Raw genomic sequence first — 12673 nt, 5'->3', positions numbered from 1 at the left:
ACACTAGACAATTGTTGAAGGGGAAGCAATGAATCATGTTTCTGTGCCATGCTGCCAAAATTTCACATATTTATTCTTTAAGAAAAACTGATTTGAGAACAGTCATGACTGGAAAGATGAAATGCTTCTCTTCTGCTTCTTCAGTTTCTCCTAACACTGCCTTCATCAAATCCCCAGCACACTCCATGGCCACTTTTTCCTTATTCTTAATTGCCATCTGTAGTTTCAGGCTAGCAACACTCATACTCCTATGAGAAAACCCAGGCCAACAACTACAACCACATTTGTAGCAATACTAGCACACACCACTGCAGCTGTTCCTACAGACTAGCTCATAATATCTACCACAGAGAGTTCAATCCTCACAGTTTGCTTTGCCAGATCCAGTCTACCCCTCTTGTGAAGCTGCTTATTCTTGCTGGCAGAGGTGGCATCAGTGAGAGGCACAGATTCCCACCAGCAAGTTTCCAGCCACTATGCTGGAGCATGCCCACAACCCTCTCTACTCAGGTATTTCCATGTTGAAGAAAGGCTGATTTTGTTGAAGCAGTTTTTCTTATGTAACAGAGAGGATTTACCTCAAGAAAAGTCAGAACACTAAAGAAAAGGTGCTTGGGATTTCTAAAGGTCAGAAAATCCGTTCTGATCCTCCTCAACACACAACACAGCAACAAATGAGGGGACCTTATCCAAACTAGTTCTAAAACCCAGGATGGCAGAGCACACCATCTCAGCACATCTTATTCCTGAGCAGCATGAACTGCCTATGCAAGAAGGTTTTTCCAAATCTCTGGTCTGAACCGGCCAAGCCAAAGTTCATGACCTTTACCCTGCTTACCATCTGTCACAAGCAACAAGATTGCTGGCTCCTTTGTCCAGCAATCCCTTTAGGAAGCTGGGATGGGTTTGCATGCAAACTGATGCAAATGAAGGTGCACATGCCTTAAAGAGATTTATCTGTTAACTGAAAACAAACCTTTTTTCTTTCCAGAATAAATGCATCTTAACTCTTCTTCAATCCAATACAGCATGTAACCCTGGTCTTCAACTCAAGTCACCAAGGTCTCCTTTCACTGTAACAGAAACATTCAAAAGAAGAATACATCCCATCTCTAGCTTCCTACATCTTTGCAAAAACTTCCAGATAAAATTAGAAGGCTTTAACATTTTTTTATCATCACCTGCTTCCCAACAGTCCTATCTTATGAATTCACAGTGAAGGGTTTCAGTTTGCCCAGCAGCACTATTTATATTTATTTATATTTATATATGTTTTTTATTTGTGCAGAACACAGAGCTGATAATACAGAGGTATTTTTGTTACTGCTGAGCCAGACTTTTACAGAGCCAAGGCCTTTTCTGTTTTTCATACTGCCATGCTGGCAAGGAAGCAAGGGGTGGCATAGGTGGTTGTGAGGAGACACAGGTAGGGCAGGCGACCCTGACTGACGATGCCACGTAACATTATGCTCAGTATATAAAGTGAGGGGAAGAAGGGGGAAGGGGAGATACTTGGAGTGCAGCATTTGTCTTCCCAAGTCAATGTTATGTGTGACGGCCCTGCTCTGCTGGAGATGGCTGAACACCTGCCTGCCCACGGGAAGTGGTGACTTAATTCCTTAGTTTTCTTTGTTTGCGTGCACAGATTTTGCTTCCTGTAGGAAACTGTCTTTATCTCAACCCACAGGTTTTCTAGCTTCTACCCTTATGATTTTCTACCCCAGTTCCTCTGGAGGAAGAGTGAGGGAGTGGCTGTGCTTGTTTACAGGCTGAGGTTTCATATCTTCAGAGCTGGATGCCATCTTTGAACTGGGTAATTCTAAGGATTCAAATGCATGATGGGTGCACTCTGTATCAGTAGCTTGTGCAGTTCCTGCGCTTGTAAGAATGCAAACAATTCTCTTGATGATAATGTAATCTGAGCTAACTTCCTGTGCACATATATGCTGTAACCAGCACACATTTGAAAGCTTATATAGTGATGAACAAAATGATACCTTGCCATATACAGCAAGGTATAGTTTGAACTCTTAACAGCTTTTGGCTCTAACATGCTACAAATTAAGGAAAAGTGTGTAAGGACAGCCAGTTTATGTAGCAGGGAGCCCTGTGTCCAACTATGTCTAAAAGTAAGATGACGATGGAAGAACAAGACAAGTACAGCGTGGCATTTTGCTAATATATTTCTGCAGCTTTCAGACTTTATATTTGCCATTTCACTACTATATACAGTCTCAGCATTTACAGCATCCCAAACAGTAAAATCCATAGATTAATCACATGAAAGCATACCTCCTTGCTTGTTACTTTCATTGCTCTGAATAGTTTAATAGGATTAGCAAATGTTATCATCTTGCTCTTCAATTCTTGCACATTATTTCCCATATAATTTGTGAATATGCTGAATACCACTAGCACTTGCACAGCTTTCTCCACCACCAAAACCAACTCTTTATGCTTTTTCTCTGTTGACTATCTTTTAATTAGGTAGTAGTACTTAGGGCAACCTTCCTCTCAGATCTGGGCAACTTACTTTCTTGGTGAGAAAGTCTTTTGCCAGCCAAAGTAGATGATCTTAACCAAACCACCCTATCCACAGGTCCAGTGAATTTTCAAAAAGCTGCAGCAGACCTGAGAGATAAAACTTACCACTGCCTTCCTATAAACTTCCTGTTTATTTCAATTCAGTGTATCTGTGCAGCATTAATTGCTTCCTTTCTGAGAATAAGTCCACCAAATTTAGGTGATTATTTACACAAAGGTATTAACATAACCTTTCCAACAGTGAAGTCAAATGTTTTGTGCAGATAGTAATAAATGAGTCATGTTTTTTTCTCCTTAAAAAAAAAATTGCTTTCTGAACACACCATAATCAAGAATAATGTGAAAAAATTGTGATAGGATTATTTTGCATGAAACACATGGGGCTGGAAAAATTCAAGACAGCACTTGTTTAAAATCAGAATCCATAGCATGTTTCTTGGTAATTTTATATGCAATAATAACAAGAATATGTTTTAGTAAGAGACATTTATTGTGCTATTTCTTAATAACCGAAGCTTACAGAGCCCTTTAGCTAAAGGGCTAAGGAAAGCCCCTACTGTACAAACATTTGACAACATCCTGTTAATTTCAAAAAGGACTTCAGGTTGTGACTGAATAAAGCAAATTTGAGAGCATTTGTTGAATATTCTGCTATACAAATGTAGAAACTATATTTGAATATCCTAAGCTCTTATGACAGGTGAGACTTATAAATTGCCAAGATAACATAAATAACAGCTGTAAAAATAAACAGCCTAATGGTCCAATCCCAACTGCAGCTCTTACTGCAATGGTTACTATACACTGACTGACAAGTTTAAGGATTTGTCCCTTGCTATTTATTCCTCAAATGTGGCACAAAATCCTTCACTAGGTTCTCTAATCCACACAAACACCTATCTAGCTCTCAATAGATTTTGCTCAACACAAAAACTGAGTCAAATATCCAGACTAACTGCAGCCAAACCTTGGACTTTGTAGCCTGTAACCTAACCTGCTCCTAGCCAATCCCCCAAAACATTCATGGGGATTTCAATCCTGTCTGGAAAAGTCCAGAACTTCTCAGACTTGACTCTGGTTCAGTTTTGTCTCCAAGTGCTACTACAGCGTGCTGTAGATCTGTATTAAACATATCTGTAACTAGTATTTCTTCTATTTTTGTTGTTTTGCTTGGGTTGTTTCTTTTTTGTCTTTCCCTCTCCTGACCGGCAAGCAAAGCACTTCACAGATTCTCCATCAAATAGCAAAATCTCTGGCACACAAATGAATAACTCTCATCAGCATTTCTGTCTCTAAATATACTGGGGAAAAAAAAAAAGGAAACAGAAGTCATGTGATGCTCACTTTTAGTCTGATTTATCCTCACATTGAGTCCAGGAAAAACAGTAGGCTTTTTCCTAGGATCACCAGTATTATAAATGACTCATACCTCAGGCAGGAATGAGTAAATAAAATTTAATTAGGACCCGTTCAAATTAAAAAGCGAAGGGGGAGAACAGTGCTGGGAGCATAGTATGATTCCTCGGGCCCACCAGAGGCTCAGCTTACAAAGCAGTGTCTCTGCCTTTTATATGTACAAGATTGCATCAGATTCATTAATATTTGTGAGCAGGCCTTATATGTCCTGCCATGCCTTTCACTGGTGGAGCTCTTCTTGCATCTTGATTGGTGGTGCCATGCTACCCTGCCAGGCCTTGCAGCAACAGGTGTCCCCCACTCCCTGCCATCTCCCACGAGGGGCAAGCACCCACCCTCCCCTACACGCCCCGGCAGTCCTGTCAGCCAGAGCTGCCCAGCAGCCACCTCACAGGACAAGCAGGATTGAAGGGAGAACAGAAAAGATTCAATACCACACTGGAACAACAAACATATGTGCTGAAAGAATCGCCAACCCCAACAGAGCCTCTCCCCACCACGCTCAACAACTCCTCATTTGTGTGAGCCAACCACCACACCTTACTCACAACGCCGGTCACAAGAGACAGAACATAAACTTCAACCCTGCTCTATTTGATGAGCTTTATTATCCCAGAAGAAGCTAAAATCAGACACTCATCCCCAAGTTGTAATAAGAAGAATTTGAAAGGCGGAGTATTCAGAAGAGTTTGCAAAACTGCAAGTTGAGAAACAAAAACAGTAGTTTGAAGATAATTTGCCATGTTAGAGGGGTTTTTTGAAACCTTACGCATGACAGAACTTTTCTGCAGGCAGTTTTACTCCTACCACGTCATGAACAGTATTTTATTCTTTTTGAAAAATTACATGTTCTACATTGGTACTTGATTTGAGCATGCATCTTTACTTTCTTTGTCTCTTTCTGCTATTCTATTTACTTTCTTTATTTTTGTCCATTGTGGCTGTTAAAGTGAAGGTGTCTTGCACTTTTTGTGACCAGAGCCTACCACCACAGGAATTCAGATTCTGTGAACATCTCAAGTGATGAGATCTTTTGCACTAAAGGTGACATCACTGTCACCATCTTTCTAGTCTGGATCTAAAACATCTCTGTTTGTATTTTGACTTTCCAATGGCATTCCACATAAAATGAATGGCATACTACTGTGCAAGAAAGAAAATAAAAGTTCACCTACTCACCCAGATAGCAATAATTTACCCTGAAGTTTCAAATCAGCAGCACAGTCATCAGATTGACAGTTCCTCTCAAAAACAGTCTGGGAAAATAGAGGAAAGAACTGTTAAAACATGAAAAGAGTAAGATCAAAATTCAAAGAAGGAACATGCTTGGGCGAAATAAATGCAAGACCAAAATCTGGGATACAGGGACATATGGTGTGAGTGTTAAAGAAATTCAAGTTGAGGCAAATCTTATCTTTGTCAGAACTGGTTTTATTATCTTCTAACTGAACAAGAAGTTTCATCAAATCCAGACTCTCTCTCAGAGGTTTTCCTCAATCCATTCTCCCTTCTCATCTGACAGAAGTAACTGCTAATACCATGTTTCTGGCATTCTTGTCTCCCCCAGCTATGTAGATAAAAAAAATGAAACAGAATATGAAGTATTTATGAAACTATTTTCAGTCCTAAGGATTGCAAGTAAGGAACTCATACAGCAAACATTTTCCCTAGATTTGATATATGGCAGGAAACATTTCTGCCATCATGCAAGCAGTAGAAAATTACAAAGACTGTTATTACGTATCAGCGATAGTCTCACATAATGGAACCGTTGTCAACCTTGTGAACTCTGGTAATACTGAGGAGATGTAACAGATTGATAAAGCTAGGAACTATGAAAGGACAACCTATGGGCATACTATTTAAGCAGCGGTAGTTTACCATGGCTAAATGAGACAGCCACCAGAAAGTGAAAGAAGAGAACAGGAACATGCTCCTTGCATTGAATATGCCATTTAGATCATTGTTACTTTCATTGTTACTTCCCCCTGCTGTTTAGACCACAGACCAATACCTTTCTAAACATAGAGCTAGACTTTTCAGGCTGGAAGATTCATTCATGCTCTTCATCCTACCAAATATTCAAATACCCAATATGAATGTTACCAACACTGTTCAGCTAGGAAACCTGACAATCCACTTATCCCTTCCTTTAAAATGAATGTTCCTTTCTACAGGCTTCATGACTGTTATTACCAAAGTAAGTATATTTCAATCATAAACACAAGGACAGGAAAATGTGTGCAGGATACACACAACAATCAGATTGGGTTGGACAGACTGAGAAGGCAAAAAAATGCCAACCATACTGAGTTAGTACATTTTTTAAGAGCTCTGCCCAACTATATCAGGACTGGAAAAAGACTTGAATCTTAAGCCCAGAGGGAATAGACAGTTCTAGTCCTTTGCTTTCCAGGAAGGTACTTGACTAAGCAGGCAGTTTGTTCTCCTTTTTCTAGGCTGTGTGAGCTCACTAAAAAGGAGTGGATGTTTATGAAGTTAATTGTTGTGATGCCCAAATGAATTTTGCCTTTTGCTTTTATATTTCCTTAAAATATATTAATAGCTTAATATATAACTATTGTTGTATAGTTATATAGTTCCTAGCTAGCTCCAGTACTTTTCCCTCCCTTTTTCCCTGATAGGCAGGGAAAATACATTCCAGGTGCTCCAAGCTGGGGCGCCCAGGGCCCCTAGCCTGTCTTGGTTCTTCCTAGGAGCCAAGTTTGAAACCAGCTCTTCAAGACACATTTTCATAAAAATAGTTTAGCTCCTATCTAAGGGAGGGGGGGGATTTAGAAAAGAGTTGAACTAAGTGGGAACTACCTTATCACTTCTGTCTCTAATTGGAGATTTTTGTTAGTTATTCTAATTTGCTAAACTTATAAAACTGTTTTTACCCTGTGTGGGGGTGGGCATTTTCTATACCTGTTCCTGGAGGCCTCCAATGAAGATCAGCCTTTTTATTACCTCCTATATTAATATTGTCTTGAAAGTGTATTGTTTTATTTCTAAGTTCTTTAAGGCATCAGTTTGATAACAGATATCAAACTGTGCTGTAGGTTGTACAGTGTTTCAAAAGCAGAAAGGTGGAAGGTGGCCAGCTGATCTGGGCTATTTACTTTGATTTTTCATTTTTCTTCCCTACCTTTTGCTTTCTTAGAATCTCAGAAGTGAAATTCTTTGGGGATTTAGAAACGAAACTGAACTTACTCTTCGTCCTTAATAAAGACTGCCACAATTAAAGGACAAGAATAAATCATGAGACAGGAACTGGCACTAGGCTTCCCTCTCAAATTTCAGAGGTATAGTTTCAAAAGTCCTCAGAATTGATCCTTAAATCACTGTAGTAGTTTCACATAGGAAAGACTGCTGGTAAGCCTCAGAGGAGAAAGAATAATAAACTGTAAAAAAATTCTAGCCTGTGAGTTTCTCTGTTTGAATTGCAGAAATCTTGCCAAAGTGAACATCAATCAAACAAATTATCTGTTCTTTTCAAAGTAGAAAATACTGTAAGTACATTTAAGCAACTATTTAATAATCCTGGAATTTTCTTACTAAATCTGTAGTTAACATAACTCAGAAAGAATGAACAAATACTTCATTTTCTAAAATCGCTGAGAATGTATCTCTTCCAGCATATCATGTACAAGAGAGCCAGCTACTTTGAAATGCATTGGGAGTGTTTCCTTGTCATAGATACTCAGGTTTCTACACAACACTGGGTTGGGAGAAAGAAATTAAGGATGCTGAGTTCCAAGATCTGTAGCTGTGTAGGAGTGAATCATTTGCTTCTGTGGAGAATCTTTAACCTGTTCAGGTTTGGGGGAGCTCTCTCACCTCAAAGCAGCTGGCTGGTCTGGATTTCCAGTCCAACAGGCTCCTAGGACACACGGATGCAGGCATAACTGATTCAGCAGCTCAGTTCCAGGTTAATAGCATCCGTGAACTGTTTTGCTATTTTCCACTATTTCCCTGGTCTACCTGGACTCTACTCCACCTTCCCTTTTTATATGTCTTCTAGAGTCTTGAGCCTCCAGCTCCTCATAGTCTATTTCCTCCATTTTCTTCTCTGCTAACATGAGCCTTTTCTTCCCCACCCTTCTGATACTTCTACCTTTCAGGCTGACTAATTCCTCGCTGTTTAAATTCCTCCCAAACAATTAAGAAGTAAACACAGTTTAAGGCATCATAGCATTTGTGAAAATACTTGTAGATTGTTACTGTGCCCTTACATGGTCTTCTTGAGCTGCAATTTCTTTGGGCCAGAAACTGTACCTAACTGCATGTTGTTGGAGCAGGAGTCCATTCCTGGGATATGGTGCAGAGCCTACTACAGCATTACCACTAATTTTAACTCCAAGCAATCTTTAAAGTGATTGCATCTTTACAATACCAGCTTTGAGGATTTATAGAGGTCTTTAAATATTAAAATTGTTGAAGAAGGTAATCTATGGGTTCTATGTGTTATTCACAATTGAAAAAGGAAGTAGGATGAAACTAACTGTGGAAGCAGCTCATAATTTTTGCCGTTACTGTTACCCAAAGTGAAGAGGAGCAATTCTGAACAGTGGTTTTATGAATTTAATTGTATTCTACTAACACTGTACCAAGGGCCTCACAGATTTGAATATATATAGAGATGGCCAGGAAGCTTCCTTACATAAGAAATACATACATGAAAAAATGAGGAGTACGAGGTGAGGGGTGGAGATCAGGGCAAAAATTGCCATGAGAAACACAGCTGCATCTCTTATCTCAAGAGTTGTCTAGCATTTTCACGTGAAAAATAGGTGTTTGTGTGCCCAGTAACAGGGACAGGATAACCTCAATGCTTCTAGGACACATCATCACTGTATAAACACAAAACTAGTGTAAAGTTCATTCTCAGTGAGTCTCTCTGACTTCCTGCTATCACCAGATGTTCAGCAAACCAGAGACAAAACCCGGTATTGCCAGGATTCACGATTCCTCTCTGCACTCTCTCCACTGCTGCACAGAACCCAGCCGCTTTGGGAAAGTGTTCCAGAGCAGTTCCCACCAAGTCACCAAACCTTCCTGACAAACACAGTTTTCTCAAAGTCTGCATGGCAACTTTTCTAAGTAAAAAAGATTATGCTCCTTGTGTTCATTAATGTGACAGGTATCTCCCTGAGGGGTCAGGAAAGATTTATGGCACCCACATCCTCCAGAGGGTAAGCCAAGAAGCCTACATTAAAGTACACTCATTATAAAAAGTGAATATACACATCTGAACACAATCAAACCTACAGTAAGGAGAGATCTAGAGCTGATCAGGAAGGGAATATGTCTACATAGGCAGATCAGGGTCTCAGAGCAAGTATCTTTTTTCCTTTATCCCTCTTGAAGAGAAGCATAAGTACCAAATTCCACATTTTGTGGTAAAGGCCAGGGGTAAATGTAAGAGAAAGTAGCAGAGGGATAAATCTCTAGTTCCTGCATCCTAAGCCATCCTAAGCATAAAGCTGCTGGGTATTGGCCATGTAGATATACTCCTTTCCCTTCTTGCTGGTAGTGGACTCTACTGAAAGCTGACAGGAGGTAAAAGGAGTAAGAAGGAACCTGGCTTCAGCCTAATGATCAGAGTTCTGTGCTCTGAAGAAGGTGATCTATGATTTCTTACCAGGCTTACTGAACTGCTTCACTGTCTTTCAATGGCTATCTAAAATTAAACAAACCTATGTTTCTGGAAGTAGAGAAGAGAACAGGAAACATAAAAAATAAAGTATTCTCTGTGCCACTCCAGTCCACAGAAAATACTGGATGTCTTTCAATAAATTAAGGGGGGGGGAAAGCTTTTCAAAATATCCAACCTACCAAAATTCAGGAAAGCACATGGAAATTTCAGGTTGTAGCCAAACTGAATTATCAAGAGTTAGAGAGGTTTCCAGCACTATTCTTATAAGAGTTCTGCCTATGCTTTCACAGAAAGGAAAAGCAACAGCTGAATGTCAGTATTTGAAGAGAAGGGAGAGAAACAGAATTCTCAAAAGTACCTTTGAAAACATGTCATTTTATGGACTGGATAAGAGAACAGTGATTCACTCTAGATCAGACATTTAGCAACTTCCTCACACATCAGTCTACAAAAGGTTGAGATGACGTCCCTTAAAAATGGCAGAGCTGGCCTTTGGTATTTGAGGATCCATTCCTTTAATTTCATAAACTGTGCCATGGGCTTCTGCAGGAATACTTACGCTATGCAAAATAATCAGGAATAAGAATACAGTACTTCAATCTCTACACTGATATCCAGTAAATTGTCACCAACCCTGCGGTATGTGCAGAGATGACTTAGCAATTAGATCATGCTAGTAACACAAAACCCATTCAATAAGGGGGCTTGTCATTCTAATAATTCTTTAGTTTTTAGACATTGATGTGATCTGATTATACACATTATCTGGTGAAGCTGAGTTCCTGGCTCTTATTTAGAAACCAGGATATATGATCCAATTTTCAAATGCTGAGCTATAAGCAACTCTCACTAACTTTTCTAGGAAGTATTTTCTGTTTATAGCTTTACAAACCAATTACATCAATGTGCCTGAGTATCGATACAGGAGCTTAATTTCAGACCTGAATTTATTTTGATTTTAAACCTTCAAGTTGCCTGAAAAATAAAGTTATTACATACATGTCTACTCACCACAGAAAAAGAAATATAGACTGAGTTTTTTGAGGTATCCCATGCTTTACTATACTACTCATGGAAACAGTTCATTTATATATGCTGCTGAGCCAAAGTGGCTGATTTAAATGCCCACTAGAAGAGCAATTATTATTATGTGAAAAATTATTATTATGTGAAAGACATTACAGGATTTCATCGGATGTTCTGACTGAAATGAGAATACATGATTTCCACAATACCCCTAACTGAGTGGTAGAGTGAACACACATGACAAAGGCAGGAATAGTAGGAGAGTGAAACCAATACAGTGGTACTGCATGAGCAGGGGATAAAGGTTAGCTATCAAGCTCCCTGAGCTCCACACAGACTTCATCAAAGCACTAGGTTTGAAGGTGGAAGAGAATAAGACCAGGCTCATTAGGGTGAAATCAGTAGCCCAGCTGAAGTGCACCTACACCAATGCACACAGTATCGTATCAAACAAGAGAAGCTGGAGGCCATTGTGCAGCAGGAAAGCTATGATGCAGTTGCCATCATGGAAGTGAAGTGGGATGACTCACAAGACTGGAGTGATGCAATTCATGGCTACAAGTACTTCAGAAGGTGGATCTTCAATAGGTAAAAACCTGGCTGTACAGCTGGATCCAGAGACTTACGATGAATGAAGCTAAATCCAGTTGGTGGCCAGTCACTAGTGGTGTTCCCTGGGGCTCAGTTTTAGGGCTGGTCCTTTTGAAAATAGTTATTGGTGATCTGGATGAGGGCATAGAGTGTACCCTCAGTAAATTTGCAGGACACATCAAATTGGGTGAGAGGGTTGATCTGCTCTCTGCAGATAGACAGGGACAGACTCAATCAATGGGCTGAGGAAAAGAGTATGAGGTTCAATAAGGGGAAGTGCTGGATCCTGCATTTGTGTTCCAGCAAGCCCATGCAGGCTTGGAGCAAGAGAAGATTGGGGAAGAGTGGCTCAAGAGCTGTTCAGCAGAAAGGGACCAGAGGATGCTCAATATAAGCCAGCAGTGTGCCCAGTGGCCAAGAAGATCAATGGATCCTGGCCTGTATGAAGAACAGTGAGGCCAGCAGGACCAGGGCAGAGATCACCCTCCTGTACTGGGCACTGGGGAAGTCACACCTCGAGTACTGTGTTCAGGTCTGGGCGTGTCACTTTGAAAAGGACACTGAAAGGCTGGAGCGTCTTCAAGGAAGGGCAACAGGGCTTGTGAAAGGTCTGGAAAAAGCGTTTTATGAGGAATGGCTGAGGGGCTGGGTTTGTTGAGATGAGGGGCTCAGGAGGGACGTCATTGGTCTCTACAACTACATGAAAGGAGGCTGTAGTGAGGTGGGGGCCAGTCTCTTCTACTGTGCCTGCAGTGGAAATGTCCTTAAGCTGAGACAGATGAAATTCAGATTAGATATTAGTAAAAGAGTGGTCAGGCATTGGAAAAGGTTGCTCAGGACTCTGATGGAGTCACCATCCCTGGAGGTGTTTAAGAACACCTCTGGATCTGGATCTGGCACTGGTGTTGTTTAGTAAACTGATGTTTTCAGTGTTTAGGGGTTGCAGTGGTAGTACTGGGTTGATTGCTGGACTTGATCTTAAAGGTCTCTTCCAACCTTGACGAATTTATGATTCTGTGAGAGGCAGGGAGAAAGAGTTGATGGTGTGGCTCTGTACATTAAGCAATCTTTCAACTGTCTATCAAGGATAATGATGACAAGGTTGAGTATCTGTGGATAATAAGCAGGGGGAAGGCCAACAACACAGACATCCTGATAGGAGTCTATTATAGACAACCCAGCTGGGATGAAGGGATGGATGAACTATTCTGTAAGCCTCTGGCTGATGTGTCACAATTGCTAACCCTTGTTCTTGTGGGAGAGTAACTTGTGGGATGTCTACTGGAAACTCAACACAGTGGAGAGGAGGCAGTCTAGAAGGTTTCTCGAGTGTGTGGAAGACAACTTCTGACACAACTGGTGAGTGAGCTTAGCAAGGGGTGGACCCTGCTAGACCTGCTTTTTACAAACAGAAGGGCTGGTGGGAAAGGTGGTGGG

General features: G+C 40.6%; 1 protein-coding gene across 2 annotated transcripts in view; it reads right to left on the bottom strand.

Moving 5' to 3' along the window:
* ITGA9 (integrin subunit alpha 9) overlaps window positions 1–12673 on the bottom strand; it is a 215709-nt gene that overhangs the window by 91482 nt on the left and 111554 nt on the right. For both annotated transcript variants that reach the window (XM_058034571.1, XM_058034562.1), the window contains exon 17: window positions 5140–5216. In XM_058034571.1, coding sequence (XP_057890554.1) covers window positions 5140–5216 — 77 coding nt within the window. The remainder of the gene's footprint in view (window positions 1–5139; window positions 5217–12673) is intronic.

The sequence above is a fragment of the Melospiza georgiana genome, chromosome 1 (assembly GCF_028018845.1).
Source record: "Melospiza georgiana isolate bMelGeo1 chromosome 1, bMelGeo1.pri, whole genome shotgun sequence".
Classification (NCBI taxonomy): Eukaryota; Metazoa; Chordata; class Aves; order Passeriformes; family Passerellidae; genus Melospiza; species Melospiza georgiana.
Note: the sequence above shows the minus strand (reverse complement) of the source record. Positions and strands in the feature narration are given on the sequence as shown.